Genomic DNA, 25,817 nt, shown 5'->3' on the forward strand with positions numbered 1-25,817 from the left:
ATTATATTATAGTTCCAGACACTGAAAGTAGTTCTGCAGTGCTGCTGAGGAGGCAAAAAGGTGAGGCTGCATCTCTCCACACACTTACCTATCCATCTGCTCCAAGGACAGATGGACAGACACACATCTCACCGCAGACAGAGAGGAATTCAATCACACACTACAGAGCCCCCCCCCCCCATCCCCCAACCCAACCCTATTTCCCAATACCCCCCCCTCCACTCCTCCCCCACTATCCCTTTATCATTTTCTCTCATTCTTTTTTTTCATCTTTTTAAGTCACTTCATTTCAGATGCATTCATACATTTCCAATATCTTTATGTATGAGTCTGCCTCCCTCCCTCCTTCCCTCCCTCCCTCCCTCCTCCTCACCTCTCCTGCCCCTTCACCCCCCCCCTTCTATCTCTCCCTCTTTCTTTCTCTTCATCCCATCCTCACCTCTCTCCAAACCTCCCTCCTTATTTCTTCCTCCCTTCTTCCCTATCTTCCTCCCTCCCTCCCTCCCTCCATCCCATTACTGTAATCCATCACTCTTCCATCAGCCACCATGCAAACAGGCCTCCTGGTTACCATAGCAACCACCTCCGGCCCGGCAGTGCGCAGCCCCTCTCTGATTGGCTGGCAGTGCCTAGGCAGTCTCAGTCTGTCTGGGAGATGTGGTAATTGGCTGGGAAGTCACACACACACACACATACACACATGCACACATACACACACATGCACACACGTAGTACAGTATTCACACATTGAGGTACAGTATGCACATCCTTGCACAGGCACAAAAACACACATATAAACACACTTGTGCTTACTCTGGGCCTAAATAAATACACGTACACATATTCTATTGGGTATTGAGTGGAAAACACACACATAGTGCACACACACACATGGTGCATAAACATCCTCAGAGATATGAAAGGGAGACTGGGGTCAGAGTAATGAAGCTCATAAGAAGATGGGGGCTCTAGGCTGTGTGTGCGTGTGCATCTACTGTACAGTGTGTGTGTGTGTGTGTGTGTGTGTGTGTGTGTGTGTGTGAAAGTGCACACTTGGGTGCGTGCGTGTCTGTGTGTGCGTGCGTGTGGCACACTGGCGTTTGTGTGTGGGTTTCTGTATGCACAGGATGGCGGGGGGTTGGGGGTGTAGTGCAGGATTTGGGATAAGGTTGGAGCTCTGCCAAAGGATGGATGGAGGAATTGGTTTTTTTGCAGAGTGTATTGTTAAAAATACCTATATTCCCCCAAGGAACCAAGTGTGCACTAGTTTTTTTTTATGGCTTCTTGAAGGAAGCAGGGAAGGGGAAAAAAATGGAATTGTTGATCAGCTTGACTTCACCCTGCTGCTGTTGCTCAGCCAGGTCTGGCCAACACAGCAGCTATGATGAATGTCTCATCTCCAGGAATACATCACAAATAGCAAAACTGTACCTGCCCTGAATAGCAAAGTGTATTCTCTTCTGCAGTGTTGTTTCCAAAACAATTGTGGACAACAGGGTTCTTTTGTTCCCCATTCACAGTTTTTCAGGCCAGCAGAAGCAAAACAAAGCTGTCCCCCTTAATCTTTTGTCAATTTCTAGTCAATTTGTTCCTTTTTCAAACTCATGAAAAGGTTAGAATATTTTTAGAGTGCGCTGCAAAAAAAAAAAAAAAAAAAGAAGGTTTCTAGTGAATGTGTTCAAATTGGAAATGATAATTAGTTATTCACAGTTGCTGACTTTGAACACACGGCTTTGATAGATTTTTATCTTTACTGTGAAAAGAGGAAGAACTGGTTGGTGCTCCAAGCCCACAAGAGAAACTGCATGTAAGGGAAGAAATGTGTGGGCTAGAACGTCTTCTCTACCTGGAAAAAAAGACGAGTAAGCTGCCCTAGTTGGCAACAATACAGACACCCAGACGAGCAGACAGACTGCTGTCCAAAAACACACAAATATTCAGTGATTTATACCACAGGGACTAGCGCAAATAAATGCACACGCACACCCACACACAATGACAACACACAGGTAGAGGTCATTTTTCAATCTCATCTTTTTAATGGAAAAAAATGAGTCAAGGGAAGAGAGAAAAAACTGGGATAATTGATAAAGTTGGATGAATTCACAGAGAATGACTGACAGCAGTGATGACAGCAATGCGGTCACAGTCCACATTTCAAAGCATTCCCAGGTACCAGACAGAGAAAGAGAGAGAGAGAGAGAGAGAGAGAGAGAGAGAGAGAGAGAGAGAGAGAGAGAGACAGAGAGAGAGAGACAGAGGGAGGAAAAGGGGGGAGGGAGCGGGGGTTAAAAAATGTCCAGGAAGATTTCGTCTTCCTCTCGAAGGTAAAAAATACAAATTAAAAACTCATCTTTATCCAGTGTTGGTCACAACAGACAATCACGTTGAAAAAATGTGTAGATTAAAAATAAACAGTGCACCCGCACTCACACACATACATACTTACAATTAGTTTCTTATTTTTTGGAAATAAAGAAAAAAAAAAAGATCACGGAACGACAATTTACAAGAGAGGCCTGGAGTGGCCCAGAGTCTCAACCCTCCGGCCGAGCCACCCCAACTGCCCGAAATGTGTGTGTGGGGGGGGGGGGGGGGGGGGGGTAATGGCGTCAATTTGAGGCCTGGAGGTTCCTGGTGCAGCTTTGTTTGACCCCCGAACCCCCATCATCATCATCATCATCATCATCATCATCACCACCATCTTGGTTTTTCCATTTGTACAAATAATCACACCTACCCTTCCGAAACCCCAACATGGCTGCCCCACCCTGCCCGGATAGTACAATCAAAATGAGTTTGACTCCACCAAGCTTCTCCCATTAAGTGCCAGGAAAGCTCCCAATATAAAGGCTTTTCAGTCACCATCGACATCATCATCATCATCGTCGTCCATCCAACACACAAACATTTCTATTATCGATTAAGGATCATCATCAACATCCATTTCTTCATCAAACACACTTCAACTGCAGATGTGATTGGATAATGGAAATAAAGATTTTTTGATTGGATACTGCACTGGCGTTGTTAGCGAATGTAACACTGACTTAACACACTGTAGAATGAAACAGCATTCTCCTTTATCCAAGTGCCTTGTGGGAAATGTGTACACTTAAGTACACTGTTGTTGTCGTCATCTGTACTCAGCCCTCGGATCCTCTAGCAGTGCTTTGACATGCAAGTGGTCCCACTGAGAAGAAAATGTCTCCAGAATAATAATAAAAATAATAATAATTCACTATTTTGGTTCGGTTTGCTTTTCTCTGACCTTCCAGTAAAGTGGTAACACATACACACACACACACACACACACACACACACACATACAGTCGCGCACATACACACAGAGGCATGAACACACTTGGGAACCAAATGCAGCCACGCTGTGCAAAATGTGAAAAGACCCAGATTACAAAACCAAACAAAGAAACGAACGGGAAATGAACCGAAGTTAAAGGTTATTTCTCATGATAATTTCGAAAAAAAAGCCATACTGACAATATCAAAATATGAAATCAGAAACATTTCAGGTTGTCATTCATGCATCAGTGGAGTCACATTGAATCGAGGGGTAGCACAGTTATTTGCACCTAATGTCTTTTTTGTATCAGATGGCAAACACAATTACAGTTCAGGTACATTCGCGCGAGCCATCTGATCTTGCGAGTTTCCATTCAGAGACATGATGCAGCATTATAACAAAATATATATCAAAACAAAACCGACTGAATTTGACCATACTTTCATATGTAGGCCTTCACAGGAATATGAAATACTGTATGAAATGGCAATTTGTTGCCCTTGATTCGACCCCCTATTTACAGCTATTGTCTCCAGGCTTAAAGCTCACACATCATTGGATGGACGCCTTCTCTATACGGTCAAATCGTTCAGAAATGTTGAACACATCCTCCAAACTCAGCACTTGCACTTCAGCTATCTTGTAATGTGCCCGTTAAAGTCGCCTTGAGAAGTCCAGTTGAACTGGTTGAGGATAACATAATGGGCCTTTGGGTTAAAAGAAGTGCGAGCTCACAAATATACATGCTGGCAGGCTGACTAGATTAATCCCATTATGACAAACTCAGCCTTAACATTTCAGCTCGGTCTTCAAATGCTAATTTATTCTAGCCTGTTGGATGCTAACGTGCAGAGCAGAGTGACAGATAGCAGAATTTCTTTTTTCTCCAAGTTTCTCTCTTCAGAACTCATGTTTTGCAGGACACAAAGGTAAAAAAACAGAAACAAAACCGGTTTCACGTGACGAGAAACAGTTAATGCAACTTTCCACATGACTTTGACTTTTACACCACTTATACTTGGTTCCCTCGCCAAGCCCAACGATTAAAAGTTATGATGTTATTAAAGCTAAAGCTTCTGTATGTCGCTCGAGTGTGCACATGTATATTAATGCCATATTTCCACTGCATGGTACAGCACGACGCTACTCAACTTGCTCTTTTTGGGTTTTCCATGAGCAAAAGTTGTGGTTCGAACCCATGTACCTGGTACTTTTTTTTTTTGGTACATCTTTGGTTGAGGTTTCGGGCGAGATGAGCCGATACTAGAAGTTGGAATTAAAACACTGCAGAACATTGATTGGTCAGAGAGAATCGTCACTATCGCGACAACCTGCACAAACACGCCATTTTTTCATGGCTAAACCACCGTCAATAGCGGCCACAATTTTTTGAATTCACTCAACATTTTTAAAAAAAGGGATGTCGCAAAACTATGTCGCACGTGCAGACGTTTCCGTGTTTGGTTGCTGATGAAAAGATTCACAGAGTGTCATGTTAGCCGAGTAGAAAATGAAAGTCGAGCCACGCCATGCAGTGGAAAGAGGCATTTTTTGGTGATACTGTTTTGATCTAAATGTACAGCGGAGAAGTGGATTAAGTTAAGGGAGTGGTTTAGTGTCTGTTAAAAGCCACCACAAGGAGAAGAGTGTTAGATCCTAAAAGGCCATGTCACTTTAAGCCAGTAACAAAAAGCTCAGCCTCTTTGCTAACATAAAATCAATTACCCACGACATAGGCGGTGTGTTGTCCTAAATGTTATATAGTAATGTTAGAGGTTAGTAAATGCATATGTTAATATTAGATTAATGATTTTAAATGGAATTGCAAATGGCAAGAAGATCACAATTTAAACTTGACTCTGTTTGATATTTTGGGAAATATGCTGATTCATTTTTTTACCAGAGGCGGTTAGCGTAGCTCAGCGTTAAGACTGGAACCCAGAGTTAACCCGACAGCATCTGTAAAGGTGTCTGGTCTATATCTCGTTTGTTTAATCTGTGCAAAAACCAAAAGGGTAAAAGTGACAAGCTATGGTTTTTTTACGAGGGGTTATGTGTGGCACTATATCTTGGTGGGCACAGTGACTTCCTGGAGTTACTGCCAAGAAATAGTCTGGCGCAAAGCCCCTCGTAAAAACCATAACTTTCTTTTTTGCACTTCGAGTTTCGCAATAATTGCCCGAAAAGGTCAAACTATGTCTTTAACACTTTAACACTGATCTTGACTCAGGACTTCAGTGCCTTTGTGACTTGAGCCTTTGTGACTTGCAAAACAATGACTTCGAACAGGTTAATGTTTGACTTTTCTTACATTCACATCACCTTCGTGCCACTCAAATCCTCTCACAGATACCATCTAGCATGGAGCTGGCTACAGCTACTGTAGTGCTCTGATAAACTCACACAAACAGACACACAGGCACACACAGAGTTTAAAACACACCCAGTTTGGCCAAAATAGTTCATATCACAAACACATTATTGCGAATTAAGTGTGCTTTCTTTTCCATTTCAATTAAAAGTCTTTAAAAACAATTCAAACAACGACATGCAAATGAAAAAAAAACAAATTAAATAAAAAGGGAATCATCCCGTCTCAAATAGACGGGTTTCTTTAGGCCTCAGCTTGGGCCAGGCAAAGTTCTGCATTGTCCACACGTCAATCCTACATTCTTAACTCACAGGTAATACACACCAAGCACCAGCAGTGTTTCAGTCTCGCATTGGCTTCACAGTCATTGTTTCGTAGACGGGAAGGGCGATTAAAAGTCAGGTAAAGGATTTGTGAGCGATGCTAAGCCTAAGTTGTCATTTTTAAATACACTGTTTGATCGGCTGATTAGAGAACAATCCATCTCTCTCCTCTCGCCCGAGGATCACATCCGAACACGATAAAACCTCTCGGCGTCGATCCCAAAAAAAATGCATCATTACTTTTGTGGAAACCCCATGCAAGGAGAAAGGACACGGTGAGGTCAAAGATGGTCTGAGTTCCTGGCCAGATGCTCATTGTTGCATCTCAGTGAGGGGAGGGATGTTTTTGAAGAGTGCGTGGATAGAGAATCGGTCTGAATTCTGTACAGTTCACTCCCCCTTTTTGAAACTGCACAGGGCAGCGAGCCCTGCAGACAAATAGTGGAGCAGAGTTCAGCGTCTCAGCTCTGTACAGGGTAAAAGGACAGAGGGAGTAAATGAAATTTTGGTTCGGTGTATATTTCACAGTTGGCTAACACTGAAGCCTACTGCTCCGTGGTTATCCGGGGTCTTCCAAGCCCTGTCCTCAGCCTAACACCTATCTGTCTTATTAATTCTCACTCACTACTTGACTGAGTTGCAGCTGAAGATCATTAGGGCTCTTCCGAGGGCCCTTAAGAGGGTTCTCGTGGAGCAGTATACCTCTGAAGTGCTCTTGGCAGGCTGGAGTGTGTCTCGCTAGCAAACTTATTGCCAGCTGATGAATTCCTGTTCAGGAATGGGTGGAAGGGGGAGGGAGGGGGGGGCAGTTTGCGGGGGGCGTTCAGGTCAAGCATCAGGGCACGTGTGCGTGACCACAAAAAGGACGGAGGTCGGTCTGCGGCTGGAGAGACGTTCAAGAATGGGTGCAGCGCTGTGGGTGCTGTGTGCTCAGTCGTGTCAGAGGTCACCGGGACAGCTTGTGGAGGAAGTGGCGGCGACGGAAAGATCAGAAGAGGAGGAGGAGGGGTGGTGGGGATGGGGGGATGGGGGGATGGGGGGGGGGGTCAGCTGAGGCACAGAGAAGGGGTGACGAAGAGGTGGCTTGGGAGAGGATGAAGGGCCGAGAGGATGAGGCGCAGCTCCGCGGATTAAGTGAGGGTGATGTAGGCTGAGGCCTTCTCCTTCAAGTGTCTCAGACACAGATGACAGCTCCAGCTCCCTGTACAACACACACACACACACACACACACACACACACACACACACACACACACACACACACACACACACACACAGGCAGGAAGTTCAATCACTGCTATTGTGAAGCCTTATGGATTAATCCCTCATTTTAGACAGAGCGTTAAGTAATACTGTAAATTAAAGCTGCATGTTAAAACACCACATGCTGTGCTTGTGGATTGCGGCTGCAGGGGATTTGACATCTAGTTTGGTTTGGATTTGAGCGCAGGATTTGTGACATTAATTAAACATCACAAAGTGTAGCTCCGAGTGTCTGTGGACCCCGCTGTATTACGCCTAAAGACGTTATGTACACAAACATACGTTAACCGTGCGAGAGCTCCGCCGGGTCTCCTCTCGAGAGTAAAGCTTTAAAGAACTGAAGATGGCTGAATATAAAAAAGGTTTCCTGTAAATCGAAAGCGTTGCATGTGTGGGCAGAGCATGACACTGTTAGTGAGTGTTGAACACGAGTGCCACTGCCGCTGTATGTTCAGCCAAGTGACACTTTCGCCATGGAAACAGATTATCTTTTCTACTACTCATTTCCATGACAACGACGCCATCAAACACCCTAAAGCAGCCATCTTGTGTCGTGCGGCAGGCAAATGAGTTTAGTTTGAGCAGATGTACCTGCTCCGTTTCTGCGACGACGGCCTCGCTATCAGGACCGTTGCGGTCTTGAAAAGAGATGCAGATTCATAATGAGTCCTGCGGGTTATCTTCTCATTATATTTCCAATACTTAAAAGTCAGCACGGCGATAGTCTGACCGTTTTGACCGCAAGTTTCACGCTTCTCCTTGTGATTGTCTCCCCCACCCACACTGCAGACAGTTACACAATCCTGCACAAACAGAAACGCTCTCAGATGAGCTTCCTCGTGCTGTGCAGTCCGTCCAAACACAGGCTTTAGAAGTCCTTGATATGAACCGTATCTCTTGGTGTCAATGCTCGTGCTCCTCTTATTTTTCATACGTACCCTCTGGTGGTTCAGACATGGGAGGGCTCAGACAGTACATGTGGTAGCCTCTGTCACAGTCGTCACAGAACAACAGCTGGTCCTGGAACAGAGGAGAATATGCACACAAGCAGATGTTATCATGTGGGATTTGAAAGGAGCAGGAGCATGAATTTAATGTGTACAGTGCTTGAAGATATGAATTTGTATACTAATAAATGAAAGGGCTGAGGTGTGTTGAGAATCCAATCATCTATTTAAAAACACTGTTAACTATGTAGACTTCACTTCACAGAAATAGTTCTTTCCTCTCTCAAGGTAACGAACAATAATAACCTGCACTGTGACTTTATGGTCTGCACTACAGTTTTGTGTGAATACAAATAACTGCTTCCTCTTCGGGAATATAAAAAGTAAAAGGTTGACATGTATGCATCTTTTAAAATGCTCAATGTGTGTAAATCATTTTTCTTCCCTGTTGGGTGTCAAAGCTTCATGTAATCACGTCTGTGAGCAAGATAACGAATCTAAATTAGCTCCTGGATCAATGTTAGAAAAAGTGGATTCCTTCAAGGATGAATAAAGTAAACTTGCTCCACCTATAAAAGACTGTATAAAACCTAAATTCAAGTAGTAGGTTAAAAGGTTTTCCAGTAATATATGTGTGTGTGTGTGTGTGTGTGTGTGTGTGCAGCCACACGTGTTCAGAGTTAACATGTATGTACAAAGTGAGAACCTACGTCGTTCTCAGAGGTGCCACACAGACTGCAGGACTTGCACTCGATGCACTGCCAGCGATAAGTCCTCACCGCAGCCGTCATGTTCACTGTGAACTGCAGACAGGACGGGTGGCCTGAGTGCACACACACACGCACACACACACACACGCACACACACACACACACACAAGCACACGCCCACACAACGTTTTTCACCATCGCTTTCTGTATTTTGAGGACATCCATCATCTACCTATTCTATCTATCCGTCAGTATGTTGTCATACATGTGATTTATCTATATTCAACGGGGGGAAACAGTGGTGTGTTACAGATGTGAAAGCTATTCTGTCAGATGGCTGAAAGAATTTTTGGACAACATTTTGTTTTATATTTTGGTCATTTTTCTTTTTTCAGTCATCTCAGAAAAAAATTCTACCATAAGCTTACTTTTGATTTCATCTTAAGAACTTCATAAAAGTGTTGTCATTTGAAAACACATGAAAACAACTTGTCCTTTTCCATTGCAGGCCACTTCTGTGCCATTTAAAATATATTCTCTCCCTCTCCTTACCCCAGTTATGACAGATTTTCCTGCTACTTGCTTGTTACATGACCACGACAATAGGAACATTGTTATGTCATCCTCGTTTCCCGAGCTTCATTCGTCTTCTTTGTGCGTGTTTATAAAGAAGAGGACCATACCAATGTTTAGCATGCTGCAGCCCATTCACTACAAATCACGTAAATCCTTTCAGTTCTGCTTTTTATTTTTCAGATGAAAAAAAAAACAGGTCGAGAAAAATGTGTATACAGTACATGCAATCAAGTAATAAGTTCACAAATTCTTCACCATATACACTGCAATCTCTGCATGTATACAAATGTACAAGCACATCCCACAAACCAAAACAAAGGGATTTATAATGGGAAAATAATAATACAACCATATTTTAGAAAAAAATCATTCTTGAACTCTACTCTGATAAGATTCACCCTTCACAACCACAATACACACTAAAGGAGACCGTTCTCTCACAAACTCGGCGAGGCCCTTGCAGCACATGGGACACGGTCTCAAAAAGAAGAAATAGACAATGGGTTTATATCACAATTGTAAAGGAGGTTGTTTCACAAGAAGCCAGGATTGAAAGGAATGCAGCAGACAACATTCAGATTTTGTGTTTGTTTTTTTTTGGTCAGACAAGAAGGTCACACCAAGATTACATTTCATTGTATCCATATTGTATTCATATTTTAATGCCAATCTTTGTTAGAGAACACTGTGATCAATAAGACCACTCTAAATGAAAATAAGTGCCATAGTGTTTATGCACTTCTGACAGACTGCAGAGCAGTTGTCATCATATGTATTGCATATATTTGGAGTTGCATGCAATGTTGTTGTTGCTAAAATTGCATCTCATGTGTTTCTACTATTTGATATTCTTGGTATTCTACAAAACTTTATAAAATGCGAAATCCTGTCTCTGACTATGTTAATAGTGTTATCACTTATGATGAATGTATTATATTGCATAAAGAACAGCACTTTATTATCAGGTGTTGATGCATTTAAAATAATGTTATGAAGCGCATTTAAATTCCTGGCACTTTTACACCTCTCAAGCAGCAACAATAAATTCTTCTTGCAGAGAAGATTTTTAGCACATTTTACATTAGAGCCACTGTTTTCCAAAGCATGTCATATTGTTTACGAAGTTTTTATGCGTTTTCTACTTTTCAGGCAGCCAAGAGTTTTCTACTCCCTCACAAACAGAAGGGAAATCAACTTCCAGAGAACATGCATGTATGTTACTTAATTACAAATTAACCTATAAATTAAGCAGGAATTCATTTAATTTTGTTATGTACGGTGGCCACTAAGGTGGTCTAAGGACAATAAGTCCCCAAAGTAACGCCTCTATTTACTAATTCAAATCTAACAGATTAGTGTTAAGTTCATTGCTAAAAGCAACAAATATTGTGAGGTGATGCTACCTTGTTAGCTAACATTTGTCAATTATCATTTTTAATCTTACTTCACTATTTGTTTTTGTATTTGCAATTTCTAGTGAGAGAACCTCCCGAAGCGTCATGTATGTATTTTGTCCTTCGGGGGCCACCATCGTTAAAGACAAATCTGGGGTCAGTTTCAAGTCTCTGAAAATGGATTTTCAAATTGTAGTGAATCATGTAAACAACACGAGCTGCCTGGAAGGTGAGAAAACACCTAAAACAAATCAAAAACATAACAGCAAATGTCTATTAATAAGACTGTACATGATTTGTAGTAGATGGGCGAAAACAAAACAAAGCAAAAAACACTGGTATGGTCCATCCATTGAAGCGTAACAGGAGTCGAAACTTGCATTTATTTATATAGTAAATACGAAATCTATGCTCATCAAATGGAACATTTCAAAACTGTGCATCAACAGAGGACCGCCTTCCTCCTGCCAATCATCCCCTTCAGCGGTGCCCTACCTGAGCGTCCACAGTCCGCACAGGAGATAAGGTCTTCAGGACAGCCGGTCTTCTTTGAGCCTCCGAGGCAGAAGTCGCAGTAGCCGTTGGCGATCACTGAGCCGTCCGGTGCTTTCTTGGCTGGAAGGAGAAAAAGAAAAAGGGAGGCAGGTTAAGGAAAGAGTTGAGTTTACTCCTGCATGGGTTCTTAGCAAAGGGAGGGTGATACGAGGTAAAATGTTGAGATGTAAAACAAAGAAGAAGAAAAGAGATCTGTAACTATGAGTCCCTGTTGCCAGACTGCACATCGAGCCAGCTGAGCCCAGCTCTGTCTATCTCTCTCTACTGTTTGCTTTTGTTAAAAACAAGCACCGGTGCAGGCCCGGAGCCAGAGCCTGGGACTCACCAAACCCCCGGCTCACCCAGGAAACGGGAGACGGGGGAGGTACAGAGAGGGTCGCCTGCTGGAAGCCCCCGGGGTCTGGTAAATATTTTCAGGGAGATGAGGAGGAGGAGGAGGAACTGAGGAATGGCGGGAGTATGAGTGTGTGTGTGTGTGTGTGTTTGTGTGAGTATGTGTGTGTGCATAGGGATTTTGTAAGGACAGACCTGCCGTCCTGCTGAGCGCGGGGAGGCAAGTGCTCCACGTGAAGCCGTTTCATAATGATTATTAACAAGAGAGAAATTCCCCCTGCCTGCCTGAGTGCTGTGTCCATATGTGTGTGTATGCATTCCACGTCTGCCCCCATCCCTCTGTCTGTCTGTCTCCCTGCCTGTCTTACTGCTGTTGATTGCATAATCACTTTAATGGATGCAATCACATAACCACTGCAGACTATTTTCTATGTGCGCTTTAACGCACTGGACGGGTCCTTCACCAGTGACTCACCATGCAGGACAGAGCAACGGTGAGTACAATAGAGTGGATTATGCAGGTTCACGCTAACACACACACACACACACACACACGCACACACACACACATATGGCACGCACAGCAAGCCATTCGCTCTGCAGAGAGACAAAAAGAAAAAGGCAGACGCAGGCAGGCAGACACAGACAGTGCTGCAGGTGATTCTGCATGCATGTGGGAGACAGAGAGAGGTCATTTAATCCATCCATTGCAGGGTGGAGTTTTGTTTGGCCGGAAGGGGAGAGAGAGAGGGGGAAAGGGGGTGAGATGAGAAGAGAAGGAGGAGTGAGAGAGATTGGGTTTCCTCCCCGCATGGGTCTGGCTTTAATCCTCCGAGAAATATAATAATAATAAAAACTCTCTGATCAGGATGACTGACAGGGGGGGGGGGGGGGGGGGGGGGGAGCTGTACCTGCATGCAGAATTCAACAGGAGTGCTCTGAGCAGATAAAAAAAAACCAAAAAACCCAAGAGGCTGTCATCTTTACTGAGAGAAAGCAACTGCATAGGACTTTACCGCTGGGCTGTGCACTTTCATATGTGATAATGAAGGTGGAGAGACTACTGTATCTATAGAGATAATAATGAAAAGGATTTCCACTGCTACAGATTTACTGCATTATAAAATAATGAACCGAGTGTCTTGTACCTGAAATTCACAGTTTATTATTTCAATCCTCATAATTCTCAGTAATCTAATGTTTCTGTTATAACTTGAGATCTTGCTGGAGACTTTTTCATAGAAATCAGGCCTGTGTGCTGGTTTTTCCCCCTTTATTAAAAATCATCAGAAAGTCAGTGTGGTCTTTTAATGTCATATCGCTGAAATGATAGGATGATATTGAATTCTGCATCGGAACCACAGAGGAAGATTGTCATTATTATTATTACAGCAGGAGTAGCGGCAGCACGAATCAGGTGAATTAGTCAAAATGAACAAAATGCAACATTACTTCATTTCTCCTGTGCAATCAGGTTAGCGGTCTGTGGGGGTTTGAGCCAAACCTTATCTGCAAACTGTTTGAAGAAGTCTGGCTCCATACATACAGCAGATCAAATGATCCTGGATGAGCGTACAGTATATAAGTGTCTTTACTTATTTTACAGTAAGAACAACACAGCCCAGATGTTTGCCGAGTCTGGCAGAAGGACGTGTACTGTAAAGCTGCAGAGACATATGTGGTGTGCAGCCCTGGAGCCAAAGCAAACACGTTTTTGTCTCCTTGTTCTGGTCAAATAAATTGCTTTTTATCTTCGCTGCTTTTATTCGAGCTCACCGCTGCTGATTGGGCTTCGCAATCCCTGGTGGGATAAACTAGACAGGCACACATGTGGAAAGCCACACACACACACACACATTCAGGCTACATTTTATCTGAGTCTGTGTGCATCCCTGTTTGCCTTTGTAGTCATGCATGTGTGTGTGTGTGTGTGTGTGTGTGTGTGTGTGTGTGTGTGTGTGTGTGTGTGTGTGTGTGTGTGTGTGCTTGAAGGCCCCAGAGAGTGAATCAGCAGGTCCTGACGCATGCGAGTGAGCCGGGGCTGCCCGCTGGCCCGCCTGCATGGAGGCAAAAAACTCCATCAATGATTAAACGCCTGCGGCCATGTTTCAGAAGCCGCCTGCAACCACAGACACGCCATCGCTGGCAAAGGGAGGGAGGGAGGGAGGGAGGGAGGGGTGAGGACAGCGATGGAGAAAGAGAGTGAGAGAATAAAAAGGAGTGAGCAAATGAGCAAAAATAAAAGAGATACAAGCCAGGTTCTCTTTCTTCTAACCCTCTTGTTAGTTTTACCTCTGCCTCTAAATCTTTACCTCCTTCAGCCACCCTCCCCCTCCTCCTCCTCCTCTTCCTCTCCTGCCCATTTCTTTTCTTGCCACCATAGCTCCCTCCTTTACCTGATCCTCCTCTCCCTCTCCTCTCCTCCCTCCCCTCCTCTCCTCTCCTCTTCCAATTACCAGGAGGAGTATGAGCAGAACCGCACACTTCACAGCTTTCAAGTGTTGGAGAGAGATCCTCCTGGGAATTATCCAGCAAGAGATGAATCCTCAAATGCTCCTCAGCCCCCCCCCCCCCCCCCCCCACACACACACACACCTACCCCTCCTCCCTCTCTGCTTATAATTTTTCTCTCCCCCTGTCTCATTTTCTGTCCCTTCCTCCTCCATGCTGCTCCTTCGTTACCTTGCGTTGTTATTTCGCTCTCTGAACCGCCTCTTGCCCTGCTCCTTTTTTTCAAATGAAAGTCTTGGTTCTCACTCTTAGCAAAATAATTGTCTATGCTCACGTGTCTCACTTTATCTTGTTTCATGTGTTATTTATGTATTCAGGGATTTGATAATGCACTTCTTTTAATAAAAACATGGCAAAAATTATATATTTTTTGGTCAAAATAAGATTAATAATTTATTTTATGTATAAGAAAAAAAAGTGGAGAAAAAAAGAAAGATTTGGAGGCACATTTTTTTTATTGGACAGCGACTGTTACTTTCTTTTTGCACTCCAATAATATATATAAATATTTAAATGAATCTTTTGATATTGACTCTTTGGATGGCAAATTATATTTTCTTTGAGAGAATCATTTTCTTTGGAGATTATGTGACTAATGTTGACCTCATCAGAAGAACGTTTCTCAACTGTATGTGATCAATAGAAGGAGCAAAATATTGAGAAGTCGTGAACCTGCATTGTCCTCCAGTGTCTCCCTTTCAAACCTCTCCTCATCCTCCTCTTCCTCTCTCCCCTCCGTCTCACTTTGACCTGGAATCGATACCACGGACTCTGGCTGGTCGATAATCTCGTCCTTTGGCCGGCCGCAGTGGAAGCCTCATCAACGGAGCGCTTCCATCCGAAATAAATGACCTCTGCCACCACACGCACGCAAACAAATCGGCCTACCTGTTGACTTTCCTCACTTTTTCTTCCGTCGCACTTTTATAATTTTCTCTCTCTGCCTGCTTGGTCCTTTTTCTTTATTCCTTCAACTCTATTCTATCCTGTTGTGACGATACTCGTGAAGGTAACCTCCGCCATTCACAAAGGAGCACAAGTTGCCGTGGCTACCGTTATGGCAAAAAAAAATACAAAACTTGATTTATCAAGGCTGGGGCTTAGATGGGGATTAACAAGTGGCGGTTGAGCGTTTTTTCACTTTCAGAGTGTATCTTGTTCTTCACAATTACCGAAGGCAACAAACACTCCGGCACTGCAGCTGCACACGGGAGGAAAGGGTGAGGAGGAGGAGGAGGAGGCTCATAGGTGGAGGAAGAAGAGAACAAGGAGGAGGCAGAGAAGGATTTCGAGAAGGAATGGGGCAAAAAGGGAGATAGAGGGAAGAAGAGGAGGAGGAGGAGGAAGAGGAGGAAGCACAAAGGGGAGAGAAGGAAGGGAAGGAGGAAAAAAAAGTGTCTCCCGTTGTATCGGAGCAGCGGTGTGTGAAAACACACACTCTGCACTCCTGTCGCCTCGCTGCTTAATGAGGAGAGCCTCTCAGGAGTAGTGCACGTACACACAAACACAATGAGAGCACACATGCACACATGTGAAAAAACACCCACAACCACACGCGTACAGTAGAGCGCACACACCCACACACATATACACACACACACACACCCAAAGATTTACAACCAAGCCTTTGCATAATAACTTTTGCCGTCCAGTTTCGGTCCCATCCCCCACTTGCTCCCTTTAACATGATGAATGAGAGTCCATGTAACCTCGTGCAGCCACACACACACACACACACACACATAATTACAGTCGCAAAAATTGCTAGTATATAGGAAAACATATAGGATAAACAAATAAAAAGCACATATACTTCAATTCACACTGACACAAAATCCCAAATGCTCAAGGAGACATCTTCAGGTTTTTTTTTATGCAGACAAGGAGGCAGAGATGCAGTGAGATGGAAACCGTCAGTCACAGATGAAAAGTCACCGGCATCCTTTCTCTCTCTCTTTTTCTTCCCATCTTCATCCTCTCACTCTCACTCTTGCACCCATCCTCTTCCTCTTTGCACTTTCATGCGTTCTCATTATTGCTGCTGCTCTCTCTGCCTCTGATTCGATCTCTTCTCTGCGCTTCATTGTGCTTCATCTCTTCGCTTCCCTTTCCCTTATTCGGTATCCATCTATTTTTTTCTTCCCTCTGCTTTACTCTCAGAAAGGAAATTGGAACTCTTTCCTGCAATCCATCTGTTGTCACACTAATGCCTGCACCAGTGCTCTCTTTTCCCTCTGTTTCTCCCCCCGTTTCTGCTGCTTTTCCATCCCTGCACCCTCCAAACCTACCCCACCCCTCACCCTAACACACACACACACACACACACACACACACACACACACACACACACGCACAAGTACTACTTTCACTCATGTCCAGTCAGCAGGTTGCGTAACTCCTGGTGCATTGTGGGTCTGGATGCATGCATTTGTATGTGTGTGTGTGTGTGTGTGTGTGTGCGTGTGTGCAATGTGAGCTTGTGTGCAGAGATGACATTGCAAAGTAAAGAGGACAGAGGCAGTTTTGGTGCATAATAAAACTTGATCTATGGCTGCTTTGTAATCACACTGACCCGCAGAAACAGAGACACACACACATACACACACGCGCACACACACACTTGCACACACACAGTACGTCAGGCTCTGCAGTCTGCAGATATGTGCACATTTAGCCAATAGACAAGCATGCCAATATATCACAAACGAACACAAAGACACACCAACTCCCCCATGAATCATGCATTTAAAGAAATCGCACATAGACACAAATATACACACTTTTTGTGCATTCGCGTGCACATACTTTGTGCACATGTACTCACATTTGCACACACTTAAAAAGAGCCACTTAGCCAGTGCAGGCTTGTGTCCCTGTCGATGAAGAGTTAAAATGCAAATAATTAATCCTATTTTGTTCCAGGGAGAGAACCGGCTGGGAATGTGGCTGTGAAAGCCTGTTTGAATTGTGCCCAACCTCACATGGTCCACTATACTGTGCGTCAGCCCTGTACTGTTATGTGTCCAAAAATTTCCAGCTGGCCAAAAACTAAACATGTGGAAAAACAAAAAGGGACAATTTTCACAAAAAAAGAGCTGTTAAAAGTGAAAAGCATGCATCCCATCATTTGTGGCATTTTGGCACTGAAGCGGGGAGTTTGAGTTGGAGGTGGTGCAGATTTATTTGTGTATTCAGTCAAGGTGGCTATCGCTGCTTGTGCTAACTACTAATTAGGATTTTATTCCAAACAAACCAGAATTTTAAAAGCCACGGTTTTATGCAGCAGAGGATTTTTTTTTTTTTTAAAGTAAGGCACTGCAATCTGACAGAATACGGAAACGTTTTCATGACTTGAATCCCCGTTGTAATACGTCAATTCGCATGTGGACATTTTTGTATTACAGTAGAAATAATTTATGAACACGCCATCTATGAAACTGTTGCTGATTCTCATTCCGTCCTCTCCTCTCTACAGTAACCGTTACAGTCAGCCACAGACAGTAAGACAACGAGCAGTCAGACGGAGACGGACGGTGTGAGGGTGGATCCGGGGTGGGTGCGGTTGGTGCTGGTGGTGAGGAGGGTTGTGGTGGTTTGGGAGCATATCCAAACATGGCCGAGACAACCGACTAACACAACACAACCAGCCGGCAAGCCACAGCACCACATGTTAAGACAGAATACCAAATGAAGCAGACTCCGATATTACCCTGCCTTCACCACTCCAACTGTCTGGGGGAATCTATATGATGAATCATGAAGAGATTCCTTTTTTTGTGCAACTCTCTGCTTCTCGCTCTGCTTCTGTCTTTGTCTGTTTTTTCTCTCTCTCTCTCTCTCTCTCTCTCTCTCCTCCTATTCTTTATGTTATCCTTAATGAACTCCTCTGCCCCCCCCCTCGCTCCCTCTCTTCTCTCCCATACTTCAACTTCTTCCATTCTTCTCTCTCTCTGTCTCCTCTCTTCCTCCTCTTTTCTATTCTCTCCATACATCTCCTCCCCTTCCTACTTTTTCTCTCTCGCTCTCTCTCTCTCTCTCTCTCTCTCTCTCTCTCTCTCTCTCTCTCTCTTTTCTATGTACATAACAGTGTACTCTTTAGGAGGGAGCCAATGGCGGTATCTATGGCAACCGGATTGCTAGGCAACAGCCGATTCTCCCTTCCTTTCCTGCGCCGTGCAGCAGCGGCAACAATCAACCAATCAAGAGCTGAGGAGGAGTGCCGGTGTGGTACGTGAAAAGTTCAGAAGACAATCCAGAAAGCACTGCATGCTGTCTACCTCCACACGTGTTGTGTTGAAACACGGGGAAACATGACAGCAATGAACACGAAACCAATCTGTCTTTTCACGGACAGACGAGGAAATTAGACTTTAAAATGTGTTATGATACAGAACAGGCCTGCAAATAGAAACACGAGAAAACGTTTAAACCTTTAAAAAGGATTTTCCTCTGATTGCGAAAAACACAAAGCCGGTCGTTCCTGTTGCTGCTGTGCACACGCACACACTGGCAAATAATAGGCACTTTAGGCACACATATGTTCATTAACATACAATTACACATCTGTGCACTCCCCACTGGAGCCCATTGGAAGGAAGTTTACAAGACGACTCATTAAACACAGGCCTTTTTGGGCAATTTGGAAAGCTTTGTCATTCTCCATAAGAGCAACACAATCATCCGATATCTACAAAACTTTGAGAGCGTTTAAAAACAGGTTGACTGCAATTCAGAGATGTATCACACGAACCAATTTACAACGCATCACTTCACTTTTTTCCCTCTGAAAATCACGCTGGTATGGAAAGTTTTGGTGGCGAACATCATTCGCTGCAGAGACAGCGAGCAGACAAAGATTGGTCCCAGTAGAGAAACACATCTGTGTCTGCCCAGTGACGCTGCTATAAATGGAAACGTATTGGTTAAAGCAATAAACGCAAGAGCTCGTGGACTCTTACCGCACTTCAAAACGAGAGGGAAACATGAAGATGTAGAGAGAAAGAAACGAGGCACTGTTGCTTATTACTGAGAGACAATAGACACAGAGCGGGGAGTGGCCATTTTGGGCTCTCAGCGTTGTTCTATATTGATGTTGGTTGATCAGAATTCGTCCTTCACTCCGCTGTCTGCAGACAGCGGGAGGAGGACAGGGAGGCCATTTTGAGACACAAGGTAAAAAAATCTGGAGAGGGGGAAAAAAAAAAAACACAACTAACAATGGTGAGTGGTAGAAGAGGGACGCTGACCTTCAAAGGGCTCAATTACATGTCACAATCACACACACACACACACACACACACACTCAGAGTTGGGCATGATTGCCCATACAGCACATTCACACGGCTCAGTGACACACGGAAGCACAGACACACACACATACACACACACATACATACACGCACGCCAAAAGAAAAAATGCACATGCATGTGTGTGTTGTGTGCATTTTTTTTAAACACACAAACAGGCTCACACACACACTCAGTGCATCCCTGCTGCTCCACACTGTAGGACCGTCTGTCCATCCAGATAAAGTGGCCTCTGAATCTCAGTGCTGATTTGAGAGGGGGGGGGATTTAATGACAACTATCCTCACCCCCCCTCTCCTCATTCTCCCTTCACCTCTCTCTCTCTCTCTCTCTCTTTCTCTCTCTCTCTCTCTCTCTTTCTCTCTTATTTCTCTCATTCATTCACAGTTGCTGTTCCTCTCAGTTTGTGTCCTTCTTGCAATCTATTTATCTTGTTCCTGCTATTTCACTATTCCGCTCTCTCTTTCTCATTTACCTTTCTCTCTTTCTCTCTTCCTCTCTCTCTCTCTCTCTCTCTCTCTCTCTCTCTCTGTACCCACAAAACCAATTTTCAGGTGGACTCTGCAGGGCCGACCTCTAAAGTAAACATCCCCCATATACATCCACTTCTCCTCCTCCTCTTCTTCTTCCTCCTCATCTTGCCCCACCCCTCCCACCATCACATCAATGCCAAAAGAGCCCCCTCCACATCCAACTCTCCCTCCCTCTCCACCTCCAACCTTCTGTTCGGAGAAAAGGAAGTAGAAGAAGAGTAAAAAAAAAAAAAAAACAGTACGAAGCGCAGTCATGAATTTTAATGGCACTGCTCATTTTAAGCAAATAGTATGTCATCTAGGATCCAGATATATGAGGATGTTTAGCAATGGTGGTTGTTGATTCTGGTGGTGATGATCGGGGGGGGGGAGTGTAGACACAAAACAAAGAAATAAATTAAAAGGAAAACCCAAAGCTGGATGATGGATGAAGCAAAATAGAAGAGAGGAGACTAGGAAAAAAAAACTAGGCAAATGAGGACCAGAGAGGGATGGGAGAGGAGGGTTAATTGAGGATGCAGAGCTAGAGGGAAAGATGGACGAAGAGGAAAAAGAGGGAAGGAAAATCTCATCTCGTGCTGGAATAATCTCTCATTTATCACACTGATGGGAAAACAAGGATAGAGAGAGAATGGAGCTTCATAGAGTTTCATAGTTTTAGAGATAAGTTTCAGCTCTCAACACTTGTGTTGCGCAAGCAGTGAACGTGTACATACTATAGCGTCTAGACTGCTTTTCGAACGCAGCATGAATTATGCATGCTGGGTTGCTCTCATTCCGGGGAGCCGTGTTAATATTATTACATATGTGGCAACATACCGAAGGGTGGAGGGTGGTGGAGTCTCCTCCATGACACTCAGCAAATTGGGGGAAAGCTGTAATGGCGCACACACACGTTAATTCATGCACACTCACACGTGGGTACACACTCACAGAGCCTTTGCAAATGCATGTGCACCAGCACATGTGGACACACACACACACACACACACATACACACCAAGCCAAAAGGCTAAGCTTCCTTTTTCATTTCAGCAGAGAAGATTGCATTTTCTGAGGCTGTGTGTGTGTGTGTGTGTGTGTGTGTGTGTGTGTGTGTGTGTGTGTGTGTGATTACTGACTGTTTTGGAGGGAGTGATGGGGGATATTAAACGATTCAAATGCTGTCTCTCTTGCTCTCCTCCACTGGAGAGACCTAAGACTGCAGCATGGCCACACACACACACACACACACACACACACACACACACAAATACTGGGCCAGTCTTATCGTCAGACAGGCCAATTTAAAAACACACACTGCCAATTAACTGAGAGGCAGCATAGTTTCAGTGTGGACATTGTAGTAGAGCAGCCTGCACAGATTATGTGGATATGTATATGTTTTTGTGTGTTTATCTGCGTTTTATTGTGAGCAAATTGCTTGTTTTAAGAACCGGAGGAACAAAGAAAGTGGATGAATCGTCTGCGCTCCCTTTTCAAATGTCCACAGCTATCTCTCTCTCTCTCGCTCTGGAGTGCGAATAACTGTAGCCATTTTACTAACGATTACTGACCAAAACACAATCTCCCGCAGGATAAATGCACGCTATTGTCCTTAAAGTAAGTTGCTCAAAAATAAACAAAAGCACGCAGACAGAAGATAATGACGAACAGAAACCGCACACCGATAGAAAAGCCCTGGGGGTGAAAATAAATAGCCACAAGAAGCAAAGACGGCGAGCAATTTGGTTAGTGTGGATGCTGCAAGCTGACAGGAGGATTGAGGTCTGATTCACAACCTGTTTGCAGAAACCTAAATATTTGCTTTACTTGTTGTTCACTGGCATTTATTGCTTTCTTATGGCACCCTTGATACGTTTAGCAGAACCTTTGTAGCCTTGCGCTAAGTGCAATCCTGGGATGCCTACCTTTATGTACACTGTACACTATACCATTCAATGCTTTTTACTGCGCAGTGATTCTGGACAATCATGCTCTACTATTTAAATGGCCGCACAAACCTGGATGCATCCAGGTTTTGCACTCGGCCCCTTTACGGCCTCAGGAAGTCTGCCAAAGCGCAATAACTCTTACTTCCTGCAGTTCATCTCATTAAATATAAGCCAAAAGTCCCACAGGGAATGATATGACCAGTATTCAGCGGGAGTAAATGTCTCAGAGCCAGATGTACATGAGACATTTTTCATGATGGACATTAAAACTTGTCCAACGCAGGTGGTAAGTAATGACGTTTTTAGTGGCCACATTCCATTAAAATGTTCCATGTATGGTGCCAAGACATGGCTGATATATGCAGGCTTATTGGAGAACCTACATGGAATAAAGCCATCGTCATTGGCGGACGGAAAACTTAAAAATGTTTAACTCCGATAAAATGATGACTTTGCAGACTGTGCTCTGACTTCATAAGGTGATGGCCTTCAAAGCTCATTGCCAGAGAATGTTGATATTGGATGATGCTGCAAGACTCAAAATTATGAGAATGTTTGTTTATTTTTTTTTACATCCAATGCAAATGTTTTTTTTCAAATGCTTGCTTTCTAAAAAAACCTGGACAAATGGCAGCTACATGTTTGTTTAAAGTCAGCTGCAGGTCGGTTTCCTGTGGTCAGACATGACCTCCTTAACCCTACTTTCTGTCTTGTCATATCGAGGACAAACTACACCCTGAACTGGATGCGAACATTATCCCTGGATGTAAACCGTTGGGTGTAGAATTGTCAAAACTAAATATAATTCCTGAGATACTAGGCTGGGGCCTTCAGGATACGAGTAACTGATGTATATGCTCCCAATGTTTGTCTCTATGTCAATCATTTATTGTTGTGACGTAAAGTAAAATGCATGATACCTTGCATCCCTTAAAATCAAGAGACCCTTCTCTTGATTTACAGCCATGCTATCGGCTCAGTGAGGCTGCACTTACGGAATACAGCCACAGAGGTGTTTTGAGCTAAATGCTAACGTCAGCCTGCTAACATGCTCACAATGGCAACGCTGGTGCTAGGCAGGTGCAATGTTTACCATGTTCACCATCTCAATTTACTGCATTGTGACGCTAACATTTTCTAATAAGCACAAAACACAAAGTACAGCTGAGGCTGATTAGCAGAATGTCATTGATTTAGTAACTTAAAACCATAAATGTGAACGTCATGGTGGCGCTAGAGGAAAAGTCAGGGGATCAACAAAGACATTAGCAAGCATTGAGCTTGAGTCGTCGTCACTACCTCATGAAATACTGGACCGATGCGTTCATGGATAGTCATTAAGCATTTGATAGCTGCAGCCATAGTGCGCTGCAAACTGAAGGGTACATACAGTCAACGTTGTAGAGTGTGCTGGTGGTGTGGAGAGTTTGACTGGTGTTTGTTCACTGACGCTCATTTAGAGTTGAAGAGTGTTGATTGAGGAGCTGTTTGTTCCCTCGTTGAGATGATGCATCTTTGCAGCCGCTGTTCAAACTCTGTGAAGTGTTACATTAACTCATATAGGTGATGACTGATTGAAAATGTAAAGATGAACATCCATTGCAATACTGTTCATTTTTGCTGTAATGTGAAGTCAGTATTTACTGTTTGCAGTGCTTCTACTGCAAGTAAAAAGTTATAACATTTTTCTTTCTTTATATTATCATGAAGGCTAGCTGGTTCTGCATTTTATCTGAGTTGTCAGACCATTAACACAAGAGGTCTGGCTGTGGCTTGAGCCGTGGGCTACAGCAGCCCAGACACTGAAAGGTTAAATACTACATTCTTTAAAAAGAAAGGTAGAATTACCCTCGGGCTAAGTTAGCTTTGGGGCAACCATGCAAATTTTAAGTTGTCATGTGCAAGCTTCCTTCAATAGAAGCGGTGACACATCTTCTGGCTATCCACATGGAATCCAACAGAGTGAAACCACTTTTAATGCAGGAGACACAAAAATGAGGCAGGTCTACTCAATGCACGATCAACCCCTGTTTGTCCCCTTTCACATAAGAGATTAATCCCCTGTGGTCATGGCTATGGCAACGGGGGCAGCTTCATGCTGCGATCGGTAGCTCCGATGAATTTTGCTACATTTTTGTCTTAATTTGTTGTCTTATTGTCTTTACTGCTGGAGTTCTAATGGCATATGACAAAACACGCTCATCAACATGGAGACGGAGGCGTGAGGATTGGATTCATTCGTGGGGAGTAGACCTTGAGACGATAACTGCCCCACGGCTGACCAGCGAGCCAGACCTGCCGGGCCAAACGCCACTGAAGCGGAGTCGAGAGGGATGATGAAACCAAGCCAACCAAGCTATAGGACCTAAAACTATTCCACCACCCGATCTGGTCCCTGGCCAACCCAGCAACTGGAGGTCGGTGAATGTTGAGCCCACATCTTTCAAGCGGATCGAGAGGAGGCGGACTCTGTTTACATCAATTGGTGCTTAAACATAGTCCAAGTTGATGGACAGCGTTTCCCTGATGTCTCATTTTTTATGTGAAGATGTCGGCCATATTGCCCAGAAAATTGTTTTTCCTCCTGAATGCTAATTTAAAAAAACGCATAGGTACTACTGTTTTTGTTTTGTTGTTTGTCATGTTTTTACTTGTGCAGCGAATCGACTACAACTGCATTTCGTTTGTGCAACCTTGTGTTGCAAAAAAACAATACATTGTCCTTGAATCCTTGAATCCTTGTCTGCATAAACACAAAGCCTGTTTACCAGAGCCAGCGTCCGACACTTGTTTAACCGAGGTCAAGAGTCGGGTCAAGAAGCCAAGTCGGACGGTCGGACGGTGACCCATTTCGGTCGACCGCGATCACAGTTTTAACCTGCGTCACTGCGTCAGTCTGAAAAGGGAATCAGCGAGAGCTGAAGAAGTCCGCTAAACTCAGTGCTCCACTGGGGGGAAATCTTATCTTTCATCCACACAAGTGCTCACTTTGAAATTTGGCTCAGCCAGCAGTCTAACTATCTATAATGCAGCAGGAGGAACTCCGGGGCGATCAATAGCCCCTTGATGATATTCTGATTCTTAAGGATCATTGAAATGAGCCGGAAACTGCTAAAACCAAAACACTCTGCATGTAAGTAAAAAATGAATGATGATGGACAACTAGACGACTTTAAGTGACTTTAATATTCAGACAGCAGACTCACGCTTGTGGTTGTTCTTGCGCTGGAAGGGTAGTGTGTGTCGCTCCGAGTCTTCTTCCCCCTCCTCATCTGCCAGGTGCGTGTGAGTGTAATGGTAACTCAGCCCTGGGCGGTTCTTATAGCGCTTTCCACAGACTGTAACACACACAAACACACACACAGTGTATAAAATTAGTTATCTGTAAAAGAATGAGGAGAAACAGGGATAAAGAAATAAAGTTGCAACGCTCACTGTCACAGACGTAAGGCTTGTCTCTGTCTTCAATGGCAGCCGGCTCTTGTCTCTTCCTCATGCCCCCGACACCGTAGGCCTGCAGAGACCACACACACACACACGCACACACACACACACACACACACACACACACACACACACACAAACATACACTTGTGAGAACTCAGACAGCCACATGCAAAATCACACATGTACTCAAGATACAAAACAAAAAGTTTAAACTTCAACACTTGTTACACAAGTCCTGCACAGACATACACACACACACACACGCGATAAAAACAGCGTGACAGCACACTCTTCACTTGTGTGTTCAAG

The 25,817-nt window shown here is 44.0% G+C and overlaps 1 protein-coding gene across 1 annotated transcript in view; it reads right to left on the reverse strand.

Annotated features, from left to right (window-relative positions):
* Positions 1-7,128: 7,128 nt before the first annotated feature.
* Positions 7,129-25,817, reverse strand: part of dpf1 (double PHD fingers 1) — a gene marked incomplete at its 3' end in the record, with an annotated part of 36,245 nt that continues 17,556 nt past the window's right edge. Inside the window, exons 7-12 of the mRNA XM_079166678.1 lie at positions 25,497-25,575; positions 25,268-25,399; positions 11,384-11,503; positions 8,919-9,031; positions 8,200-8,281; positions 7,129-7,199 (exon numbers count right to left, since the gene is read on the reverse strand). Of these exons, the coding sequence (XP_079022804.1) occupies positions 7,129-7,199; positions 8,200-8,281; positions 8,919-9,031; positions 11,384-11,503; positions 25,268-25,399; positions 25,497-25,575 (597 nt within the window). The remainder of the gene's footprint in view (positions 7,200-8,199; positions 8,282-8,918; positions 9,032-11,383; positions 11,504-25,267; positions 25,400-25,496; positions 25,576-25,817) is intronic.

Source organism: Pholis gunnellus (assembly GCF_910591455.1).
Source record: "Pholis gunnellus genome assembly, chromosome: 9".
Classification (NCBI taxonomy): Eukaryota; Metazoa; Chordata; class Actinopteri; order Perciformes; family Pholidae; genus Pholis; species Pholis gunnellus.